The sequence below is a fragment of the Uloborus diversus genome, chromosome 3 (genome assembly GCF_026930045.1).
Source record: "Uloborus diversus isolate 005 chromosome 3, Udiv.v.3.1, whole genome shotgun sequence".
In the NCBI taxonomy this organism is placed as follows: Eukaryota; Metazoa; Arthropoda; class Arachnida; order Araneae; family Uloboridae; genus Uloborus; species Uloborus diversus.
The window spans coordinates 110,499,239-110,523,236 of record NC_072733.1 but is presented as its reverse complement, the minus strand read 5'-3'; the positions used below and the strand labels follow the sequence as shown (position 1 = coordinate 110,523,236).

Below are 23,998 nucleotides of genomic sequence, written 5' to 3'. Positions count from 1 at the left end.
GGTTCTACTGTAACAGCTTTGGGCCATTCCAGCGTTATGTGTGTTACTTTTTGACACCGTTTCTTTGTAAAAACCAATATGATATTTTTTAAATATTTCATAATAGTTTCTATTGGAGTAACAGAACATATGTAGGAGTTTTCAGGTGGCAGTTTTTTTTTCATAGGATAATTCATTTTTTTAAAATAAAATTTTAAATGCAGTGTTACATGTGTGACTCGTAAAATCTGAAAATAAGCTGCACCTCATATTATTTTGTATTTTCCTGTGAAGTTTTAAAAGGTAAATGAACAGTATTTTTTGTGCATGTGTCTAAGTATACTAAGTAAGTATTCCATAAATATATTTTTTCTAAAGCTCGAACAATAGCAATAAAAAATATTTTATTAGCGTTACGTGTGACCACATGCAGCATTGAGGGGGATTTCCTAATAAAAATCAAGTTTACGTCGGATTACTTTGCCCAACTTCGCACATAGGTTCTTCGGTGCTCAGGAACTCACATGGAGATTTTTATCCTCCTGGAGGGCGGGATGCCCCCCCCCCCATGGGGGTTTTCCTTATTCAAATTTATTTTATATTGGATCTTTCTCAAATTCGGCACCTAGGTCCTTTGATGCTCAAGAATTCACATAGGGGTATTTTCGCCCCGCTCTATTGGGGGTTGAACCCCTATAAATTATCTTTGCCAGAAAATCCATGAAACCGGATAGTTCGGCCTATTATTAACAATGATAACATTTTTTGAATTAAAAAAAAAAAAAAGGCTAAGACGTCTGAATTTAAACTTTGAGGCATGAAATTGCTGTGTTCTACACATTGACGGAAAATTTTACACAATTATTTTCTTTTATTTAAACCTAATTGTTGAAAATGCGTCACTTGACAAAACTCTTATTTTCGATTTAGATTGTGCAACGCCGGGCAATGCAGCCAGCAAATACTTAAACTGAATGGATATATTCACAAAATAAAGAATGAAGATGAACATAATTTTTATTTGTATATGAATTAAATAACAATGTCAAGTTTATGAACTATCACGAACATCTAACACTTACTTATGCGGTTTAAAACTATTTGGAATGTTTTAAATCATCTGCAGAATTTATTCACTTTTCTTCTAAAAAATCAAAAATACCAAAAATATTGATGCAATTTAAGGTAATTAGAACATTATACTTTTGATCTTAAAGTACGGTTAAAAGTTAGATTGTGAATACTTAGTTTAAGTGTCTCTTTGGTATGAGATAAACAATTCTTATTTATTTATTTATCTTTTTTATTATTATAATCACACTCATTTAGTCTTGGTTTCAGTGTCAGCACACAATATGTTTAGTTGAATGATGTTTGCACTTTTTTCGTAAAAATAGTACGTAAAAATGGTTTTATAATGAAAACAATTCAGGAGCATTACTTTGTGTGATATCTTTTAAAAAGCCTCGTTTAAAACTTTATGCTGAATGTTTGAAGATGAAAGCCAGGATACAGGTATTATGTACCAAGCCAGACTTGCCAACCTTATGAAAAGAAAAAACGAGAGATCCAGTCAAAGCTTTAAGGGAGAAAAAGGGAGATTTTAAACGATGCTATAATAAGTAAAAAATGGTGGTAAATAAGCATTAAATCATACAAATATATACAGCATAACTTTGATTTAAGGATACCAGATTTTAGGATTTCCTCAATTTAATGATACATTTCACTGATCTGGATTTGGCTGCATTCTATGTCTATGCTGCTTGATCAAACAATAACTTTTTCTAGTCCCTTGACAATCGTTAAATCGGGGTTATACTGTATATATTTCACATAAAAGATAACTGAAAGAAAAGATAAATTAATTCAAAGAGTATTTTTCACACACATAAAGTACACATAAAGGAACTACAGATATGAAGTTGAGCTTTCATTACAATAAAATTGATTAAGCATAAGATATTGAAAGTATTTTTCAAATTACACTTCAAATATAAGAGAAAATATTTAAACCTCTGTTATGCCTTCATGTTTGCCTTCCCATTTATGGATTCTTTCAACTTTTTCAAAGTATGAAGCATTACAGCCAGTACCTAATTTTACATTTGATGAAAATTAGTTTTAAGAAAATCAAATTGTGTATATATACATTTTGAATGTTTAAGTTAGAATTCATTCAACCAAAAATATATATAGATAGTTAAGATTATACAGTGGCATACCTAGCATGGGTGATACCCAGAGAGGTAATTTGTGGTGTCACCCCCCCCCTACCCCTACAAATGCAAAAAAAAAAAAGGAGAAAAAAATAGGTTTCAATTTACTATGTAAACACAAAAAGACGAAATTCATACAATTTTTTGAAACAGCTACATACATTTGAGTTGAAACGAAATTTTAAGTAGACAAATGCGCAAATAACAAATAAAAACTAAACGCTTTTAAAATAACTTGCTCTAGACGCATTTGTGCAGTGCCGTCAAGAGGTTAAAAAAGTAAGGGGGGTCTATCAAACTTTTATGGCACCTTAATAGTTTCAAACATATCTGAAACACAGAAAAGACCATGAGGTTTCGTTTTTTGGCTAAAGAAGAAGTCACTAATAGGTCAAAGCATTGACAATATGAATCAAATCCTGAGCATAATGTTCACTCCATAATTGGAGGGGTGGGTTCCCATCCAGAACATTTTCAAACTTATAGTCTTAAAAATACATTTTAGGTGAGTTTTGATAATGTTAGGGAGCGAAGAGGTACAGGAGGGCTCCCACGTTCATTTTCGGAAATTAAAATGTTAAAAATGCAAATGTTGCAATTTTACCAAGTATGTTAGAGAGAGCCAGTTTTGTGGGAAGTCCCTCGGAAACTATTCAGAACTGTAGCTCTTTAAATACGGTTTTAGACAAACTTTGGTGACAATAATGGGAGGAAGAATTTGAGGACCCACCACCCGAATTCTTTCTGATTTAGTCTTAAAAGGGCATTTTAGACTATCGTTGGTCTAGAGCAGCGTTTCTTAATTTCTTTGATTAGTGGAACTCTTTTTAATGCTCTCTTTTTTTGTGGAACCCCTGGTTTTGTATCAATAGTTTACAGTGGTGTAGTCAGGATTCTGTTTCGGAGGGACCTCAGAGAGACTATCACATTAACGGTTTGTCATTAAATTGCTAATTAAATGGAATCCATTAAAAATCATCCTTATTATTGATAACTGTTAATTATTATTTGTTATTGTGAAATACCAATACCCTCCTATTTACGATTTTGATTATTTTCAAAAGGAATAAATAACCTCAGAATTTATGCGTGAGTTATATGATTAAATTATTTTCTTATAAGGAAAAGAATAACAGATGGTTTTAATTTACCAATAGTGTCAATAATTCACATAAATTTACACAGCAAGAGTTTTAATCCTTAAAAATTTAAATGTCTTATTTTTCAACAATTTTTTAGTTATTTATAAATCAGAGACTTTATTGTCACTGTGTGTTGACATCAGAATCAAACAGAGCTAGAACATTCAGACGGTTTTGACAAGTACTGGCATGCTAAGCACAAAAGTCATATCTGCAGCCGAGCTCAAAATGAGAAACTTATTTTCAAAGTTTTACGCTTCCACATATTGGATTCAAGTTCCACTTTTTCAGGATTTTTAAAAAATATTTTCTATTCACAAATACCCCCAAAGTATTGTCAGGTAAAATAAGTTGGAAACCACCTCGTGACAATAAATCAATTTTGATAAAAAGTACAGATATAACTTTTATGCTTATCACGACCGAGTACTGCTTCGTAAATTGATCCTGACTAGCTAAATATTGAAGTTGTCATTTCAACTGCTGTCATAGATATCTGAGAGAGTGTGTAGTATGAAGAGCAGAGTATTTAAAATTGATGTAAAAATCGTAATTTTAGGCAATACTTGTAGAGTAAGAGCCCATAAGTGTCAGACCTACATCATAGTATAAAGGCCCAAAATTTTTCTGCATAAGGACATCACAGCAGATAAGAAAGGTTCGCTATTATTTAAGCTGAGTCACGCTGGCTTTGGCACGAAACAGGTATCAAAGTTGCGTCAAAAATTGAGTCATTCAATGTCAAGTCACCTCACCGTTTCCAACCGACCATCTCCGATTTGAACGAAATTTTAGAGAGGTGTAGACATGCTTTTGAAACTGACCTGTACATATTTTCAGCTTCTAAGACCGAAATCCTGAGGATCTAGGATCGAAAAAAAAGGGGCTCCACAATGGCGCATCAGCTTTGTGAAACGAATTGTCATGTTTAGCACGGTTCCCCCATTGGAGGCCATTTTGAAGCCCACTTTTTCTTTTCTTTTTGAGGTATCCCCGATCCTTAAGATTTGTGTCTTGGAAGCTGAAATTTTGCATAGGTTAGTTTCAGGGGCGGCAAAAAGGGGGGTCGAGAGGGGGCGGTCCCACCCCCCAAATTTTTTGAGAGGAATGATAAAAAATGAGCACATTCAATTTACGTAAATCCCAAATTAATGTTTAAGTAAAAAAATATTGCTGGTTCTCCGTAATGGTTGATGGAAACTCGTTACATTTCCAGACATGAGCAATTGTTTTCCGTTTTTTAAAATTATTAGTAATGTATTAAGGCTTTATAGGCCTTTTCGGAACAGAAAAAACTGATGAAGAATCATGGTTAATTTTAACTAAAGACGTAATTTTCTCATATTGGCTAAATATCTCATTCTTGTGTGCTCTGTGCAACAATAGTTATGAGAGGCGCGTGCAGTGGTGTGGTTGTATGATTTTCACAAGAAAATGCCTTGGCATTTTACATTCATTGTTACGCTCATATTTTAAGTGTGTCTTTTTAATGAGCATTCATCTCTTTCTACTTCTAGAAATAAAAATTTCAGCTGCTCAATGCATCGTATGCTTTCATAAATACTCTTTAAAAATACATACTATTTTTGAAAAAAAAAAATCTCACATCAACAAATCTTTTCTGGGGCTCTTTAACTATACAATCTCCCCCCCCCCGCCCCATATCATGATTATTTGCTGTTAGCCAATATGTGTTTTGTTCTATACTGAGATAATTCATATTTAAGAAACTCGACCCCCCAAATAAAATGCTGAAATGCCGCCCCTGGTTAGTTTCAAAGGCATGTCTGGACCTTTGTAGAACGTCCTCCAAATCAGAGATGGTTGGATCGGGAAAACCAGGTCACGTGACATGGAATGAATCTATGACGTTTAGCTTATTTTAGCAATTTTACACACCTTTGCTACCTGTTTCCTGCCAAAGCCAGTGTGATTCAGCTTAATTAATAACAAACCTTTACCTGCTGTGACTTCCTTACGCAAAAAAATATTGGGCCTTTATACTATGACGTAGGTCTGGCACTCATGGGTTCTTGGACAATTGGTAATGTTGTAGGAAAGGGAGTTTGGGGTGCCCACCCAAAATTTTTTCAACATTGAAATCATGAAGTCACTTTTTAGCTATCTATGGTGATATTCGAGAATCAATAGCTTCTTCCGGAAATTTTTCAAAATGGAAGTTTTTAAAACACATTTTTAGGCTACTTTTGGAGCCTTGAAGTGGAAAGTGATGGGTAATAATGCTCAAATTAGTATACTAAAGGAAAAGGGAATTTATTTTTAAAATTGAAAAGGCCTTATTTTCATAGATTTTTTTAAGTTAAAAATTTGAAATGTGTGAAAAGATAACCCCTGAGTTTCATGGAACTCCAGAGAGATCTCTAAGGAACCCTGGGGTTCCACGGAACACAATTTAATAAATGCTGGTCTAGAGAATGTTAGGAATTGAAGAAGTTCAAGGGAATTTTCGAAATAACTTTTCAAAATCCATTTTAGGTCATCTTTGGAAACATTTAGAGAATTGATAATTTTTCAAAATAGAAGCTCTAGGAACACAATTAAATGTCTTTAGAAAGCAGTGAGAAAAATATGATTTAAAGAATAACCATTATACTGTGAATCTCTATTCATAGTTTAAGAGCCTTTGCTCAGTAACTAATACAACTACAGAAACTTAAGTTACACAACTTCAATATTTTCCTACAAATAGCATCGCCACTTATATAAATGTCAGCTCCCCTGTAGCGATGCCACTGCATTTATATTATTCAATAAATAACAATTCCAATTTTTTATTTTCAAGAATTTTATTTTCCATAAAGGATAAAAAAAAAAAAAACTTAATTTATGAAATGTGCAATTATTCTTCTCAGATTGCAATTGCATGAAATGTATGATGTTTCTTAAAACAACATTTCCATAGGTCGAAATCATTCTTTATTAAGCTTGTACAGTAGCCCCTTGTTATATTGCGCCTCGTTATAACGTTCATTCAGATATATATATTGCTCTTTTCTTCTGTCTCCCAAAATATTAAAGACTAAAATAATAAAGAAAAAAAATCTTTGCTTTAAGTTTGAAACCATTTCTGAAAACATATGGTATTGCTCAGAGAAGGTCTCTTTCTTCTTTATTTTGTTGCAGCCCCTCTTGTAGAAGTTGGTTTGCAGCGCCAGCAGAGTACAACTCAACTCGACTTGCCAGTGCCAGTGTTGACGTTTTAAAAAGCCTGCACGTGGCAGTCATGCTGTAGTTTTACCTTTGAATGTCTTTTACCTGTTTTTAATTCTTTACAATGCTTGTACTTTTTTAGTGTTTTAAAGATATAAAATTGGTTTTGTTAAACAAATGCTATGTGGTCCTTTTTCTGACTCTGCATTGTCAATGAACAAAAGGAAGCTATTCTTCTGAATTTGCTGGAAAAGCAGCAGCAATTCCTGTCATCCAAATGTGCATACCCGCACAGTATAGTTCAGTTTAAGATAGTCTGTAAACAACTTGACATCTTCTTTTGTATTGATACATTGCCTTTACAATGAGTGAGAGACATCAAGCAAGTGTCATACTAGCCCATGTAGAAGAGAGCATACACCCTTCTTTTAGTACAGAAAAGATTTGTACTTGGTTGCACAAACCAGGATTTGCATCAAAGAAAGGAAGAATGATCTGCAAAAGAGTTTTCTGTAAACAATGTGGTTACTTTTAATTTGCACATCCTTTCTACAGCAAGTCAAACGGATTAGAAAGTCTATTGGGAATAAGAGGGTTTTGAAATGCTCACTCTTATCTCACGGTAGTTCAGAAAGATCATCTTCATTCACCATTTCATGTTTTTAACTTTTTGAAGTTGAAAAATTTACTTACATTTCAATCTTGTTTAAATTTTAATAGGTGTGATAGTACATTTGTGAACTACATTCAAACCATTAGGAAATCATGTCAAAAATAACAAATTCTAATTTACTTGTGTATTGGACTTTAACTATTTTTAATGACCTCCGTTATATCACGCTTTCGGATATATCGCTCTTTTTCTTTGTCTCCCAAAAAGAGCAATATACGAGGGGTTACTGTACTTAGAGATAAAAAAAAATTGCAAAGTCACAGGAGCCAGGAAATCATTTCAGGCGCCAGACAAATGTTTCTCTGAGTTCAAAGGAAAATTCAGTATAGCATGGTTTCTGAAAGCCTCTTGTTCTGAAAGAACTAGTCGCCAAATTCATTTTTTTAGTCACCAGGGTGACTTGACACCCAGATGTGGGACTCTGCCTGTACTTAGTACAGCACTACTGGTCATACAAAATGCAATACCAAGAATTACCAGAGATATCACAGCTAAATATATTTGGTAGCGCAAAGATCTAATGAGTAAAATTAGAGCTTCTTGTGACCTGTGGATGATGACAACGTCAGTAGTTATTTTTAGCTATTACCGATGCCACATGCTTCGGCATAGAATCAAAAAGGCTTTAGAAGCATCCTTTTGGGTATAGAAGTCCATGTGACTTCCACATATTGCTAAAGTTGATCTGGTGCAGCAGCGGGTGGTGTATCACAGGCCAGTCAGTGTGAAAGCATGGACCACACGTTTTTTATAGGAGATAGATCGGGAGAACAAGCAAGATAAGAAAGCAACTCAAACTGATGGGTAAAGAAGAACTCTAAAAAATTGTGTGCCATGTGTGGTCCAGCATTATCCTGTAGGAATATGGCTGATGGCAAGCACTGGATATATGGGAGGATCAGGGGCTCCAGCAACTCAAAGATATAGTGCTGGCTGCTCAGTGTACTGGCAATACATACTAGAGGGGTGCGGCAATGAAATCTAATACCACTCCAAACCATGATACCAGTACGGCGATGCATAACAAAACAGTTAAGCAGGATCAGTGTGGCGATGCATAACAAAACAGTTAAGCATGATCAGTGTGGCAATTCATAACAAAACAGTTAAGCAGTCTCTCCCCATAGTGTCTCCTACTTGATTCCAACTTTTCTTAACATTGCAAGACTTTTAAAATCATTGCTATTTTTGTGATCATTTCTCAATTGATACAAACCACTATGAAAAAAACATGCACAGGAGAAACTTGGAAATGATGGTGGAAAAGGATTTCAAAAACAGCACGACGGATTATCTTAAATTGTTCAACCACATGTACAACTGAAACTTAAAAGATGCTATTTCAGGGGCAACTCGAATATTCATCAAATACTTGCCTAAAATTAATCCAATAGCACTTCTTTTATCAAGATATGAACCCATCATCATAGTACCAGTAGTGTCATTTATAATGGCAACAACATCAATAGCAACATCCTTGAAAAAATAAATGATCATCAAAACAAGAAACATTGAATACTAAAAACCAAATTTCAATGGCAAATTTACCTTTCTTTTTTCCAATGCATTTTTCAATATTTTAACAACTTCATGCCCAACAACATTTGGGCAGTTAAAACTTTTTGTCCATGTAACTAGAATACCCTCATCTATACCAGTTTGGTCCATAGGAAATGAAAAACAAAATCCTATATAACAAAAAAAAAAATTAAGAAGATGGACACAATACTAGTTCCTCTGCGAAATTAGGAACATGAAAAATACATAAAAGTGAAACATAAAAGGTGACGTTTCTTTAACTTAATAATTTTTTATACAAATACACTGCTGGCTACACAAAATACAGCACCAAGGAGCTGTCAAAATGCAACATAATTTTACACATGTGATGGCGCCATTGATATTAGGAAATGATTACAAAATGAAAGCAAAATGATTAATTTATTATTGGAAAAATATCAAATGAATGGAGGTTTAAGTACCCTGTTGAACCGCTTCTAGCATGAATGTGCAAGAGGATTCAGTCAAGCGAGGAGGCATTGCAGTCTCGTATGATGCCCTACTTCATCTTGTACTACAGCACCTGTAAACGTGACTCTAATTCCATCAAACTCATAGGCTGTAAAATTGACCATCTCAAGTGATCCCAAATATGTTTGATTTGTGACAACTTAGGGCATGAAAAAAAAAAAGATAAGTTGATAATGTGGAAGAGTATGTCCCCTGAGACTCTTGCTGTGTGTGATCGGACATTGTCCTGTTAGAAAATGGCTCCTGGGAACCCTGCCATGAGTGGCAACACATACAATTGAAGCATGACACACATGTACCCTTAGGCTGTCATAGTGCTGTGAATCAATATTAGCAGAGACCATGTTCTGTACACAATAGCATCCCACAATGTAACTCTCACTGTGGGTGTGGTGTGCCACTTAAAAGCAAAATCTCTATTAGGTCATTCACGCTGTAGCATCCAGTTGGAGTAGTGTCGAATTCAAAGGAATTTCTTTGCAACTGAATGGATCCAGATCGTCCTTAGCACCGAATCCAGCACAAATTTGAGCAATGATGATATTTTTGTACACTTATGAAGAACTTGTTGTGAAATCCTAAATAGCGCTACTACTTTTCAGCAGTACATCACATCAACAGTAAGGGGTGATGTTTTGGGGTGCTATCCTTTTCAAAACATGGTCATTCCTAATATTGATTCACAGCACCATAACAGCCTAGGGGTATGCCAGTGTCATGCTTCAGTCGCGTGTTGGCACTCAAAGCGGGAATCCCGGGATTCATTTTTAATAGGACAATGTTCAGTTACAAACAGCAAGGGCGTCAGGGGACTTCCTCTATCAAATTATCACTTTCTTTATTCCCCCCCCCCCCCAGGATGCCCTTATTTGTCACAAATCGAGAGTATGTCAGATGTTCTGCTTGTTTAAGGGGAAGGATGAGTCTGAGAAGGATTTCATTTGCACTAACTGTGTTGAACTCTCAGAAATCAGAGTTAGGATGCTTACTTTGGAGGGTGAATTAGCATTAGGCTGTAGGAGTGTAGATGGGGTAAACACTCCAGAGGGAAAGGGGGAAGTTAGCAAAAAGGAGGTGGGCATTAGCTGTGTGTTAGATAGTGGGAATATTCCAGAGGTAAAGGAGGAAGTTAGTAAAAAGGAGGTGGGCATTAGCTGTGTGTTAGATAGTGGGAAAATTCCAGAGGTAAAGGTTACAGCTATTGCTGAGGTGACAGACTGGGAAATTAAGGGTATAATTTTGGGAGATTCAATGGTGCGTGAGGTGGGAAATTCAATAGGCAGAGTTAGACGTAAGGTGGCTAGATGTTGTTTGTCAGGGGCTCGGGTGAGAGATGTAAATAGGGTTGCTGAAAAGAAGGGGGTATTTAATAAAGAAGATGAAATTACTTTGTGGGTGGGAACTAACGATGTAGGCCATAGTAACAACGATGAGTTTACAAAGGAATGGGATTCCTTGTTGGACAAAGCAACCAACTGTTCGGCAAATGTCCAAGTGGTTGGTTTGCTTCCCAGGTATGGAGTGCATAAGAGTTGGTTAAACCAACGGGCTAGGTGTATGAACCTGATACTCAAGGATATTTGCGTTAAGCGTAGTATCAGGTTTATTGATGTGTGGAGTAAATGTAAACGCGATTGGATTGCTAGGGATGGCCTGCATCTGAGCTCTACAGGGGTCAAAATGGTTAGTGGTTTGGTTTTAGAGGCTTCAGAATCAAAAAACTAAGTTGGAATGGGGGGCATGGTTTTAGGAGCAGAATTCGAAAGGGTATTAACTATTTGGATTTTAGTAGAAACGGAAATAGGGTGGCTAATAAGAGAAAAGATTTTAACAGTTGGGATTCAAATAATCGTGCAGCATTAAATAAAAGTAAGATGGGCTTACTTAAGGTTTTTTATACAAATGCTCGTAGCATTAGGAACAAGATGGAAGAATTGAAAAGCATAATTATAGATGAGAGGTTGGATATTATTGGAGTTACTGAGACATGGGCTACCAAAAGTGATGATGATTTATTATCTATTGCTGGGTATAATTTGTTTAGACAAGATAGAGTAGGTAAAAGAGGTGGTGGGGCTTTATTTTATGTCAGAGACACTTTAACTTGCAATGAATTGGTAATTAATGATAAACCTAATGAGATTGATATGATTTGGCTGGAGTTGATGAGCAATAAGGGAAATAAACTACGTTTAGGGAACATTTATAGGCCACCCAACTTAAGCCAGGGTCAAGATGAACAGATGTTTAGTATTATTAGTGACATTTCAAGCAAGGGGTCAGTCATTATAATGGGAGATTTTAATTTTCCAGGAATTGATTGGAATAATTTTTACCATAGTAATAGCAGAGAAGAGGAATTTTTGAAAGTAATTGGTGACTGTTTTTTAGATCAAATTGTAACTCAGGGTACTCGACAGGCAGGGGCGGACTGGCCCTAAACTTTTAATGTGGAAAAAAATTCATGCCGGCCCCATCCAAAAAAGTTTGGATGTAGTTTTCCAAACCTAAAAAGTTTCTAGTGTGTTTTTTCAAAAAAAAAAAAAAATCCTCCCCCCCCAGCACCCCCTCACCTCTCTCCCCCCGCTGAAATACCAAGATTATTTTTTTTTTCAGAAATCCTAATTTAACTTTTTATTTCAAGCAAACTAGTGAGCAGATTGATTTAAACCAAGCGTACAGCAAACGTCCATAATATACAGATGATATTTCAAGGATCAAACTTTCTAAAAAATATTTGCAAGCTTAAATTGCTCTACGCAATAAAAAAACCACTGTGAAAACTGTGTGGCTTCTTTGAAAATCCGCATTTAAGAGTATTTCGTTTATGTAAAAGTGAATAAAAATCTTATTTAAAACAAAACGTAATACATTTGAGGCAGTGAGAAGTAAAGGGGTATAAGTAGACATTTTCAAGTTTTGAGTAAAACTCGTATAAAGATCACATCCTAGGTAGGCTTTCATTGAATTTTTTTTCTAAATCATGCTATACAGCGGCACCGACCAGGGCTGCTAATAGTACTATCTCTTTCCCCAAGACAGAGAAGGGGTCCACCTACCATTTGTACTGGTTATCTCCAAATTTTTAATTTTGCCTCTTGCATCCCTTTGCTTCTCACTGGGAACCGGATATAACGTCCAGATCCAAAACGTCCATGGATATAACGTCCAGGTCCAAAACGTCCGAGGGACAAAACATCCGTTATGTCCGGCATTCGCTTCTCACTACCTCATATGGCCATGAGCGGTACTACTTACCCTTTAGAAAAAACTCTTTTTTTAAGTCTTTTCTTAAAATTGTATTGTACGTATTCAAACTAATGAAAAATTTCATGTAAACCAAACGTAATACATCAGTTCCGAATGAATACATCCCAGATCATGAGACAGTGAGAACTGATCGGAAATACCGGATAAGCCCGAATTACTCTACGAAAAAAAAAAAGAGTTTCGCTCGAAAAAGTCGCCATTTGTCTCAGTGAGAAAACTGATTTTCAAAGGTATCTCTCAAAATGTTATCTAGTAAATGAAATTTATTTGTCAGGTTCTAGAACTAAATTGAAAATCATGGGATATACACTTGGGGTGGGGGGATTGCGGTCTCCTCCCCGGGCCCTTGGTTTTAACGTAGATTTAGATTGCCAATAATTTTAATACGGTAGTTTATATGCATATAAAGATGGTTATGACCAAACTCCCCTCCCATCCCCACAGAAGGCAAGTTCTGGCCGCGCTTGTACTTTAATGTATATGTGTGGCCTATGCTACATATTAACTTGCCTTTAATAATAATATTCCACTGACTCTCAACGTTTTCAAGTAAGAACAATTTATTTATCAGCTTCCAAGATTTAAAGTGAAAACGGAGAAATGTATTGGGAAAAGCAATAAGATGTGCGTATTCTTTTTCGCAGGTAAATATGTTCAACTAGAGTTTAACCTTACACTTTATTAATCTGTTTTAAGAATTCATTAAGATTGTTTATATGAAACATAAAACACCAACCTAATATAGGAAATTATGATTGGTTACTGTAGCGTAAACCCTTTCTCACTTTCTCTCTCTCTCTGTTTTTTTTTTTTTTTTTTTTCTTCTTTAACTAATTTGTTTATTTAACAGCAAAACTGAAATTTACTTCAGAAATGTTACTACGTCATAAAATTTAAAGCTAAATGTAAAAACAATTCATGAATTAAATAGATGTATCTAAAAATGTAGGACATTTTCTCTTTAAAAATCAAAATAAATCACATAAAAGCTTATGGATAACTTTCAATATGAATTACAAATTCTATAGCATAATTGCTGATTGTCAACTGAAATTTTAAGTTGATATTCATTTTGAAATTAACAAAAGTCCTCAAGAGAACGTTATGAAAAGGATATTTTGCTTTTTATTTCTAATCAAGTGAAATATCCAGTATATTTTAAATCAGTGGTTTCCAACCTGAAGCGATTATCCCCAAAAGGTTGATTTGGTTACTTCAGGGGGCAATGAACATTCAAAACAAAAAATTTAAATGATAATAATAATAATAAACATAAGTAATAAACATCAATCATTATATTTTTTCAATTTTTAAATTCTAATAATTTGTGTTTATTAATAATAATAAACATAAATCATAAGAATTTAAAAACTGAAACAAAACAGCAGATATTGAAAGTGAAAACGTATGCAAAATCGATGATCCAGAGTTTAGACAAAAAATCATGAGTTTAAAAAGGAAATGAATTAAATTCAGGAGGGCCATGCACATCCTCATATCTTGGACAAGCATACGAATTGTATTCAGGGCAGGTTCTGGACACCGGAACAAACAATTCTCTCTCTCTTCTTTTTTTTTTCTTCAAGTTTAAACTGCCAAAGTTTTTTATTCTTCCAAATCCTAAATTTTATGCCAAAAAAAAGGGGAGGGGGAAAGAAAAATGTTGTGCTGTCTTTGAAAAGTATATTAATAATCTTAGTTTATTATCTCCCTTCAAAAATTAATTACTCTTGAAAAAAAACATAAAAAATTTGTGTAACAATAAGTGGATCAAATTGGTACAGTATTTAGGCTTTAAATTAAAATTAAGTACAGTAAAATCTGTAAAGTTGACCACCCTTGTAAGTTGACCACCTGTCTATGTTGACCTATTTTGTCAGGAACGGAATTAGTCCTATCTTATAAAATGAAGGAAAACCTCTAACTTGACCACTAATGTACGCCAAATTTGGTTTGGAGTATTGTAAAAAACCCTTTGTAAGCTTACCACTTGCTTTATTTTTTTTAAACTTTCTTCAGTAAATTATTTTATTTTATTATTTATTAATTTATTATTATTGTATTATTATTATTATTTGATAGCTTTCTAAGAATGTTTTTAATGCTTCGATGACGGACTAGCATTTTACTAACTAAACAGCAGCATAAAACTTATGCTGCTCTTTATTCTCCAACCATATTTTTCTTTTGTTGTTCTATTTGAGATAGTTTTTTGTACTTTGTTCAATAAAAATAGGTGTCAGTAGAAAAGTACAAAGTGTTTTCTTTCAGTTGCAATAGGTTGTGGCAATACTGGAATTGTGCTAAGGCCCGGCGCTGTACATTTTGGGCCCTCTGCAACAAAATGGGTAGGGCATCTCCCTAGTGACCAGCAGTGTTTATTTGTAAAGTTAATAAGTCTTAATGCTAGTTTTTCTTTCTTTTTTTCTTGAATTTCTAGGGCCGTTAGCCCCCTTGAGGAAGTGAGCCCCCCGCACTGCGGGTACGCAGATATGAACTTGCTAAAGAGCCCGTCTGGCTTATTTCGGGTGCAAGGGATTAAGATATAGGACATTTTAATTTTGCCTTTATGAAGTGAGAGAGTCGAGCTTGTTGCTCTTTGTGCTATAAGTGTCACATAAAAAGGCTTCAAAAAGAAAGTTAGTTGAACTTGAAATTAATAAAAATTATGAAATATTAAAATGAATTGAAAAAGGAGAAAGCCAAAGAAAATTAGCTGGCACATATGGAATTTCTAAAACTACGGTGTCTAATATAGTTTAAAACAAGGAAAAAATAACAAAACTGTTTGAATAGTATTTTTAATTATGGTTTCACTTTCAATAATGTTAAACAATGAAAGTTAGTTGAACAGAAAGAGTAATAAGGGTGAATTCCTCGAAAAATGAATACACGGTGCGAGAAATGACAAAAAAATATTTCAAAAAATCATTACTGCCCTTTATAAGTTGACCACCGATCTAAGTTGACCACCAAAGTACTGCACCACGAGTGGTCAACTTACACAGGTTTCACTGTATGCAAAAAATACTAATATCGATTTTACGTTAATCTAAAATTTGCTTTTTTCAAGAAAAAAGGTAAGGGGCCGACGGATAAAAAAATGTTGGAAATCACTGTTTTAAATATTTATACTGTTTGTACTTTTGCGTATTTTATCTTTGTTAAACGAAAATAGATGAAGTGGACGGTGATATACAAAAATGAGTTATCCAACAAAAATTTTCAAAAAAATAATGAGTTATTCACATATGTTGGCAGATAAACTGATACACTACGGGGATACAAAGACAATTTAAGCCAAATTCTGAATTAATATGTCATCTATGAAGTTCAGCTTAGAACTCAATTTACTCAAAAGTACTGCTTCGTGGGTTGACTCATTTTTGTGTAACACCGTCAATTTGTTATAATTATAACCGATAGTTCAAGTTCTTATTATTTAAAGTGCTGATGACAAAAAAAAAAAATAAATAAATAAATAAATAAATAAAAAACACATGATGATTAAAAATATTAAACTTACCTAAAAAAGATTCTTGTCACCGTTGGATTTAAAACACATGCAATCCCATTGAGTAGTCAACACGGTGTATAACAAATGAGTCGTTTTTTTCCTCGGAGACGAAATTGAGGAGATCTCAAAATTATCTAATTGGTTGAGAAAGTCATGGATCTATCTATTGCAAAGTGCTGGGAAACATAACAAAAAAACGAAGGATGAAAATGAAAAAAAAAAAAAAGCTTTTTAGCAGACGTTTTGCTCCTATACATTCTATTCTTAGGATGGCGCCTTTTTCTTATTTCATTAGAAAAAGGTTTAATGTAATCTTTTCCCAGACAGTCTCAGATCCTCTCTGATGGCCACAAAAAAAGATCCCCACCCCCAATAAAACTCCTTACCAGAATTCCAGGAAACATCAATCTCGAACAGATACGAGAGACACCCATGCAGGACTTACCCATGGACCCTGAAGGCTTCGCTTCGGACGAAGACCACCCAACAAAGACATTGTTTCGTTTTCCCTACGTAACAGGATACGGTAATAGTTATAGGCAAGAACAGACTAACGTCCTGAGAGTGACCGTTGAAAAAGGAGCGGCCGTCCTCCTCTCCCTCCTCCCCCCCCCCAAACAAAAAGAGCAGTTCTGGCTGATGCAGCCCTCGACACAAGAACGGCCGGCCTAGCTAAGAACTTTTTTTAAAAAATAAAATTGAGGAAAATGGTACGCACACATTGAATGCACAGAAAACGGCCCCAGTTAAGGACGGCCCATGTGGAATTTTCCACATTTCACACGTGGCCAGTCCGCCCCTGTCGACAGGACGTGATTTTGGATCTAGTTTTCTGTGATATGGAAGGTTCTGTTCAGGGGTTATGTGTAGGCGAACACATTGGAGACAGTGACCACAACAGTATTAGGTTTGGGATTAAATTTGATATGCACAAAGTAGAGAATTTTAGGTTTGTGCCCAATTTCAGAAATACTGACTTTGTGGCACTTAGACAGAGTTTGAAAGCAGTTTTTTCTTCTGGATTGGACAATAGCGATGTGAATCTTCAGTGGGCAGAGTTTAAGGAAAAGCTAGCGAAAACGGTTGGGGATCATGTTTCTTTTAGGAGAAAGGGTGTCAACACTAAAATTTGGCCAATGTGGTTCTCCTAGGAAACTAAAGACGCTCTAAATTACAAGCAAGCTGCTTTTCATAGGTTTAGAGAAACTGGTCACAGTGCAGATAGGTTCCAATATTGTAAGGCAAGGCGTAAATTTAAGTATTTGGTACGGATTCAGAAAAGAGAGTTGGAGCAAAGATTGGCAGATAACATAAACAGGAATCCCAAGAGGTTTTTTGCATACGCTAATTCGGGGAAAGTTCGAAATAGTCATATTGGGCCACTGGTTGATGAGCACGGAATTTTAATTCAGGACGATAGTGATATTGCTAATGTTCTTAATAACTTTTTTTTGAGTGTTTTTAACGATAACTGTATCTCAACAGTTGACACCAACAAGACACAAGCTATAGTACAGCTTGAGGACTTTGTATTTTCCAGGGATGATGTTTTACTTCATTTGAAAAAAATTAAAGCGACTAAGGCTCCGGGACCTGATAATATTTATCCAAAAATTTTAGTTGAATGTGCGGAGGAATTAGCAGATGTAATCGTAAATATTTTCAATGCTTCTTACAACTCAGGGACAGTGCCAGAGGACTGGAAGCTGGCTAACATTACACCGCTCTTCAAGAAAGGGTCTAAAGGGAGTGCGAGAAATTATAGACCTGTGAGTCTAACTTCGGTGGTTTGCAAAATTTTTGAAACATTGATAAAAATTAAGATAGTAAATTTTCTAGAGACTAATAATCTATTGACTAGTTTTCAGTACGGTTTCAGGAAAGGCAAATCTTGTGCAACTAATTTATTACATTTTTATGACAAAGTTACCATGGCTTTGGACAATAAGAAGCCTGTAGATGTTGTTTACATTGATTTTCAAAAAGCTTTCGATAAGGTACCGCATGTTGCTCTACTTAGCAAATTAGCTGATACAGGAATAGGAGGGAAAACTTTCATTTGGGTAAAAAACTGGCTGACCGGAAGGAAACAAAGGGTAGTTGTAAGGGGAAATTACTCTAATTGGAGTGAGGTTTTAAGCGGGGTTCCTCAAGGATCAGTGTTAGGGCCTGTTTTGTTCATTGTTTTTATGAACGATATTCACAAAAATATTTCTGGGAACATGAATTGTTTTGCTGATGATGTCAAAGTTATGGGGACAGTAGATAATGAAGAACAAGCAAAACAGCTGCAAGAGGATCTAGATCATATTACGGAGTGGGCTGATAAATGGGGTATGGCTGTTAATGTTGGGAAATGTCAAGTGCTACATTTAGGGCATGGAAATAAGTGTACAAGTTATTATTTGCAAGATTCAGTCATTAGTCAGGCAGACAAAGTTACTGATCTGGGGGTCTTAATAAGTCAGGATTTAAAGTTTAGCCAACAGTGCAGCATTGCTAGTAACAAGGCCAATAAGATGCTTGGGTTTATCAATAGATCTATTTCAAACAAATCTAAAGAAGTTCTTCTGCCCTTATATAGAAGTTTGGTAAGACCTCATTTGGAGTATGCTGTTCAGTTTTGGTCTCCTTATCTTAAGAAAGACATTAATGTATTGGAAAGGGTTCAAAGGCGAGCTACAAGGCTAATAAATGGACTTTCTCACTTAGACTATGATTCCAGGCTTAGAAGGTTAAAAATGTACAGTCTTGAGCAAAGAAGAGACCGAGGGGACATGATTCAGTTGTTTAAATTTATTAAAATGAAAGATGTTACGGGGCTGAAGTTTAGCACTGAAAACAGGACAAGGAGTCATTGTTTTAAGCTATTTAAATCTCAGGCTAACATGGATATTAGGAAAAATTATTATTATAGCAGGGTAGTGGAACCTTGGAACAGTTTACCGGAAGAGGTGGTAATGAGCAAGGGAGTAGATCGTTTTAAGAGGGCCATTGATCTTCACTGGGGGTAAATTGACTAGGACCAGTCTAGCTGGGCCCAGAGCCTGTTGCTGGTCGCCGCTTTTGTATTTGTATTTGTATCTGGTATCACTTGAGACAATAAATTGGAAAGCCTGAATGATCGAATTAGTGGGGCATTTACAAATGCAGAGAATTAACTGCGGTACAAGATGACATAAGACATCATGTGAGTCTGCTATGCCTCAATGCTCGACTGTATCGCCTTAACAGAGTATTTAACTTGTATTCATTTGGTTTTTTTTCCAAGAATAAATGATCATTTTGCTTTAATTTTGTAATCGCTTTCTGATACCAACGTTGCTCCTTGTGGTGACAGGAGCAGAATAGTCCCGACATAGTCCAAGGGTCACATAAAAGGCGACTAAAATGGATACCCAATCTGTGTGATGGATGGATGGCATCTGGGTTGTATGATATCTTAAATGGTCCCCTCCAGGAACCGGGCAAAACCTTTTTGTAATTAGCCTTGCACTTGTACCGGGTGGTATGTGAGTGTTGAACTTTTACCACCTAACAGTTCCCAGCTCCTATTGAGCTGGATACTGGCTTGAAGGAGAGAACCAGCAACCTTGCTGCTGGAGGAGGTGAGGGTGTAGGTCTGCAATCTACCGACTGGAGGGGGTAAGGGTGCATGTCTGCGATTCAGTTGACTCTGCAGTAGGTGGGCAGGGGGTACTCATTTATATACAAAAATACAACAGGCGCAGGCAGGAGAGGGGAGGCTGTTACAGGAGGCGAAATAAACTGGGCTAGCCATTTCCGAGAAGGTAGGAGAAACCAAACGTTATCGATCGGAGGTTTCAACTCCTTCCTCAGCACAAACTGCTGCATCCTAAAGAGTAAGGACAGGTCAACCAGTCTTATGCTCAAGCAGTGCGTATGTTTAAGATGGCTAGTGTGAGAGAAACCTTTCCATCGGAGAGGTTATCTCGGGATACATTGAACATATTCAACTTGTCATACTAAGGAGAACAGACCTGATTCTCTCTGAGGATCAAATACCAAAAATGTAAAAGGCTTCTTAACATAGTATTAGGAATGCTTTTGGTCTTCTTACTGGTCTTTACACCTTAAAGCAGCGACTTGCTATAGTGGGTGTCAGTAATGATCCAATTTTCAGAGGTTACCTTCTTAAGGAGGAAGCTATTACTCACACCCTATGTAATTGTGAAGTGTTTTCTCCCTATAGGTTTGAACACCTTGGTCATCATTTGATTGATTGAACCGTGCAAGATTCGTGATATTCCTATTAGGTGTTTGCTGAATTTTGCTTCAGCTACTGGTCTGTTTTAAGACTTCTGTTTGGGGGCTGGCACAATAGACCTCTGGTCACAGTGATTGGTTCGGTTGAATGCCCCTTTCATTCATTTCATTTCAATATCAATGTTGCCTTCCCATCTGTAAAATTTCGTTTTATTTTGACTACTCCTTTTTGTTGTTGCATTCGAAAAAATTAAACCAAAAAGCAACATAAACTGCTTTGATAATTAAAATTCTCAAATTATCATACAGTAGATTCTGCATAATTGTAACACAAACACTGAGCTATAAAGGTGTTTTCTTTCTTGAAATGATATACATTGTTTGAGAGATTTTTTAGCCCATAAATATTTCCAATATACATTCATAACAAGAAGCTGATTAAGCATGACAATTCCGAAACCTATTTACTTCAATGTGTCAGAATTCATTATAATATTGGTTGCTTTTCAAAAATGTTGTTTGGTACTAATTTACATAAGGCATGTGCATGAAGATTGGTGACAAGTATAAAACCAAAGTTGCCAATTAACTTGCAAAAAACAAGGTTATAGACTAATAACAAAGAACATATATGCTCCCATTGAAAAGTAAAAATATTTTGTGCATTGCATTGTTTCTCTTAACACTAGCTCATATCCCATCAGGAGGATTATGATGAACACATAGGTTTATCCCATCTTTTAAAGCTAGAAATTTTTTTGTGTTATCATCATGAACAGTGATGTTAACAATTAAAAACATTGCATATGATGTAATGTTTTCATTTGCTAACATTGTTGTACAGTAGAGTTTCGAAAATCAGAGTCTCAAAAGTCCGAGGTTCCGCTTAATTCAAGGTGTCAAAAAGTTGGATTTTTTTTTCCTCGCTGGTAGGAATGATTTTTTTCCTCCGTTTTTTTTATGAAGCAAAATTACATTTTGGAACCACACATATATTTTCGCATATTCCTTTTAGTCTTAAAAGAGAAAGGCAGCAAAAAAATTTTAGTAACTATGAGATTCTCAAAACAATAGGTATTAGAGAAATGATCCGATGTGTAAATTACACCAGGTCCTTCGTTGTACGCCTTTTAAGTAACAAACATTTTTAATAACTAAAGATGACTACTGCTATCTATAAATTAAAAGCTTCTACTAATTATAAACCTTTTTTAACTGCTTACAGTAAAGTAATGAAGAAGGATTGCAACTGCTGTGTCGCCAGCCAGCATTCTTCACAAGACATGAAATTGTAACTTGACTAGAGCCAAAATATTTTAACGAAAGTAATTGAAATGAACTAGGGGATTTACAGATTGGATTTTTTAGTCGCTCACACGTTTAGTAGACATCTCAGACCACGTTTGAAAATTGATTCATTTGTGATTAAAATGGAATTTTTTTTTGTCCCTACAATATTTCCTATATTTTGCACAAATAACTGAAATATATGTACGCTTTTCTGTCGTTCAAATATAGTGTAAAATTGTAAGTGCTAAGAATTTTCCGGATAGTCCGAGTTTTCAGTAATCCGAGGTGGCGTCAGCCCCAATTACCTTGGATTTTCGAGACTCTACTTATTTTGCTGTTCCCTGCAATATTACACTAAATAATTTGCACAAAAGTATTTCTCTACTTTTTGCATTGTACATGGTTAGGAAATATCTTTTCAGTTTTGATCTGATGACTTCATGAGAATCTTTTGACCAAGATGAAAACCCATTTAATTTTTTTCAAAGTTCTACTCACTGATCTCTTCACAAAATTTTTTTAAATCGAAATGTATCTTCTTCAAGAGTAGCTATAAAAAGTTGTTTTTGCAAAACAGTTAAAAAATTTTATTTTAATGTGGTGAATAGGGACCACATAAAAAAAATCTCACATAGAAAATAACCCAAAATGTTATATTTAAACAAAATCAAAATCAACCAAGTGATGATAATTTTGCGGACTCCCGAAAAATTTCCCAATGAAGGAAATTTTTGGGAGGTCACAGTAATTTCCCATCTGAATGTTTCAGCATTAGACTACTTTTATTAAAACCTCATCTATTTAATCCTTGCAACAGAAATTTATTTTAATGTTCTATGACACTTATGAAACCAATTTGCAATAAATTTTCTTCATAGTATTCCTTAACTTATGCCGAATCTTTAAGTAATTCGGTTCAACTATAACCGATAACCCAATTCGGTTTAACAGAAGTCGCTCCAGGCTGTCAAAGAACAGAGGTAAAAGTACTAATCTATATTTATAAAAATGGATGTATGTTTGTTGGTGTGTGGGTATATGTGTCTGTATGTTCCTTATACAAATCCACAGTTTTCGTCGGATTTCTTCCAAATTTGGCACAGAGGTAAATTGTTACTCAGAAATTCATATAGGCCGGTTTTTGGAATTTAAGAAGAGGTTCAAGTTTATATTTTTAATCATAAATTGCTCTTTTCGACACGAACAAATTTCTGTTTACTTATAAATTTAGTCTAAACAAAAAGCCGGTAAAAAACTGCCGTAGATGAAGTTTCTTCAAAGATTAACTACTATCTTTAAATTTAGGAACTTTGATTCCAAGCTAATAAAAATGATTTGCAACTTATAACCACCAGGAAATATTTTAAATGCAATCAAAACTAAAGGTATTCTCAACGTTGGCTGGTAATGCCGATTCGTGACTGGAGTAAAGCATGTTTGGCAAGAAAACCGAACGAAATCGAAATGCTTGTGTTTAGCGTTTTTTTAAATCGCATCCTGCAAAGCAAGAATGCATTGCAGTCTCCGATGGTTCTACTTGCCTTTGTGTTTCGTAGTAGTAATGGTAGAACGAAAGTATAGATCAGTATTCCCACGTGGACAGCCCAGAAAACACCAAAATTAGTTTGATATCAATAATTCATTCATTGTCCATGTAAAAGCTTCAACAATTTAATGTTAGATGGTCCTTAAAACCAATATGCATTTGTTCTTTGTACTACAAGTACGGATACAAGGGAGGGGCGATGGGGGCGGTCGCCCCTCCCTTGAGGGACCCTGCACCGGTAATTTTTCCAAATTGAAGTCTTAAAATCAGGGGGATTGTAACTCCATGAAAAAATACCTGAACTTTTTTTTCCCAAGAAGAAAAAGTGCTTTGATGGGCATATATATGCATTACGTGTATGTACACATCATATTATGTATATAAATAATTTAGATACATAGTTATTTGTTGGGGCTAAAACTCGAAGTTTTAATTGGACTTCATATGTCCATGTGCATGGTGGGAATTAAATTCTTTTAATTTTTCTCATTTCTTAAAATTTTTCAAAGAATGTTAACTGAATCCTTAACCATTAATTACATTCATTTACTAATACACTAAAGCGTAATACACCAGCATTTTTTAATGATTCCCGGTTTCTTTTATGAGTATTTGTAGAAGAATGTTGCATTGCAATAATGCCTTCACACCATCATTAGCATATGTAAAGGGCTTGCTGCAAGAAACACAAAACCAAAATCCAGCCCTATCAATTTTTTTACACTATATTTCCATCTTTTCATTGTAGGAATCCACTCTGTTTAACCATTCCCAGGGTTGGCAAGTTTTTGCCGGGGGCGTAAAAAACCATGGAAAAAACCACGGTTTTTACCGCCCGGCAAAAATAGGTTTTTGCCAAAGTGGCAAAAATAGATTTTGTGTTAACAACTTACGGACAGTTTTTTTTCCTTTTATATAAAAGTAAAAGCATGA

General features: G+C 35.2%; 1 protein-coding gene across 1 annotated transcript in view; it reads right to left on the bottom strand.

Moving 5' to 3' along the window:
* The window catches only part of LOC129218892 (hexokinase-1-like), a 105,688-nt gene that overhangs the window by 39,638 nt on the left and 42,052 nt on the right, over nucleotides 1-23,998 (bottom strand). The window contains exons 4-6 of the mRNA XM_054853213.1: nucleotides 8,733-8,872; nucleotides 8,561-8,660; nucleotides 1,996-2,075 (exon numbers count right to left, since the gene is read on the bottom strand). Coding sequence (XP_054709188.1) covers nucleotides 1,996-2,075; nucleotides 8,561-8,660; nucleotides 8,733-8,872 — 320 coding nt within the window. The remainder of the gene's footprint in view (nucleotides 1-1,995; nucleotides 2,076-8,560; nucleotides 8,661-8,732; nucleotides 8,873-23,998) is intronic.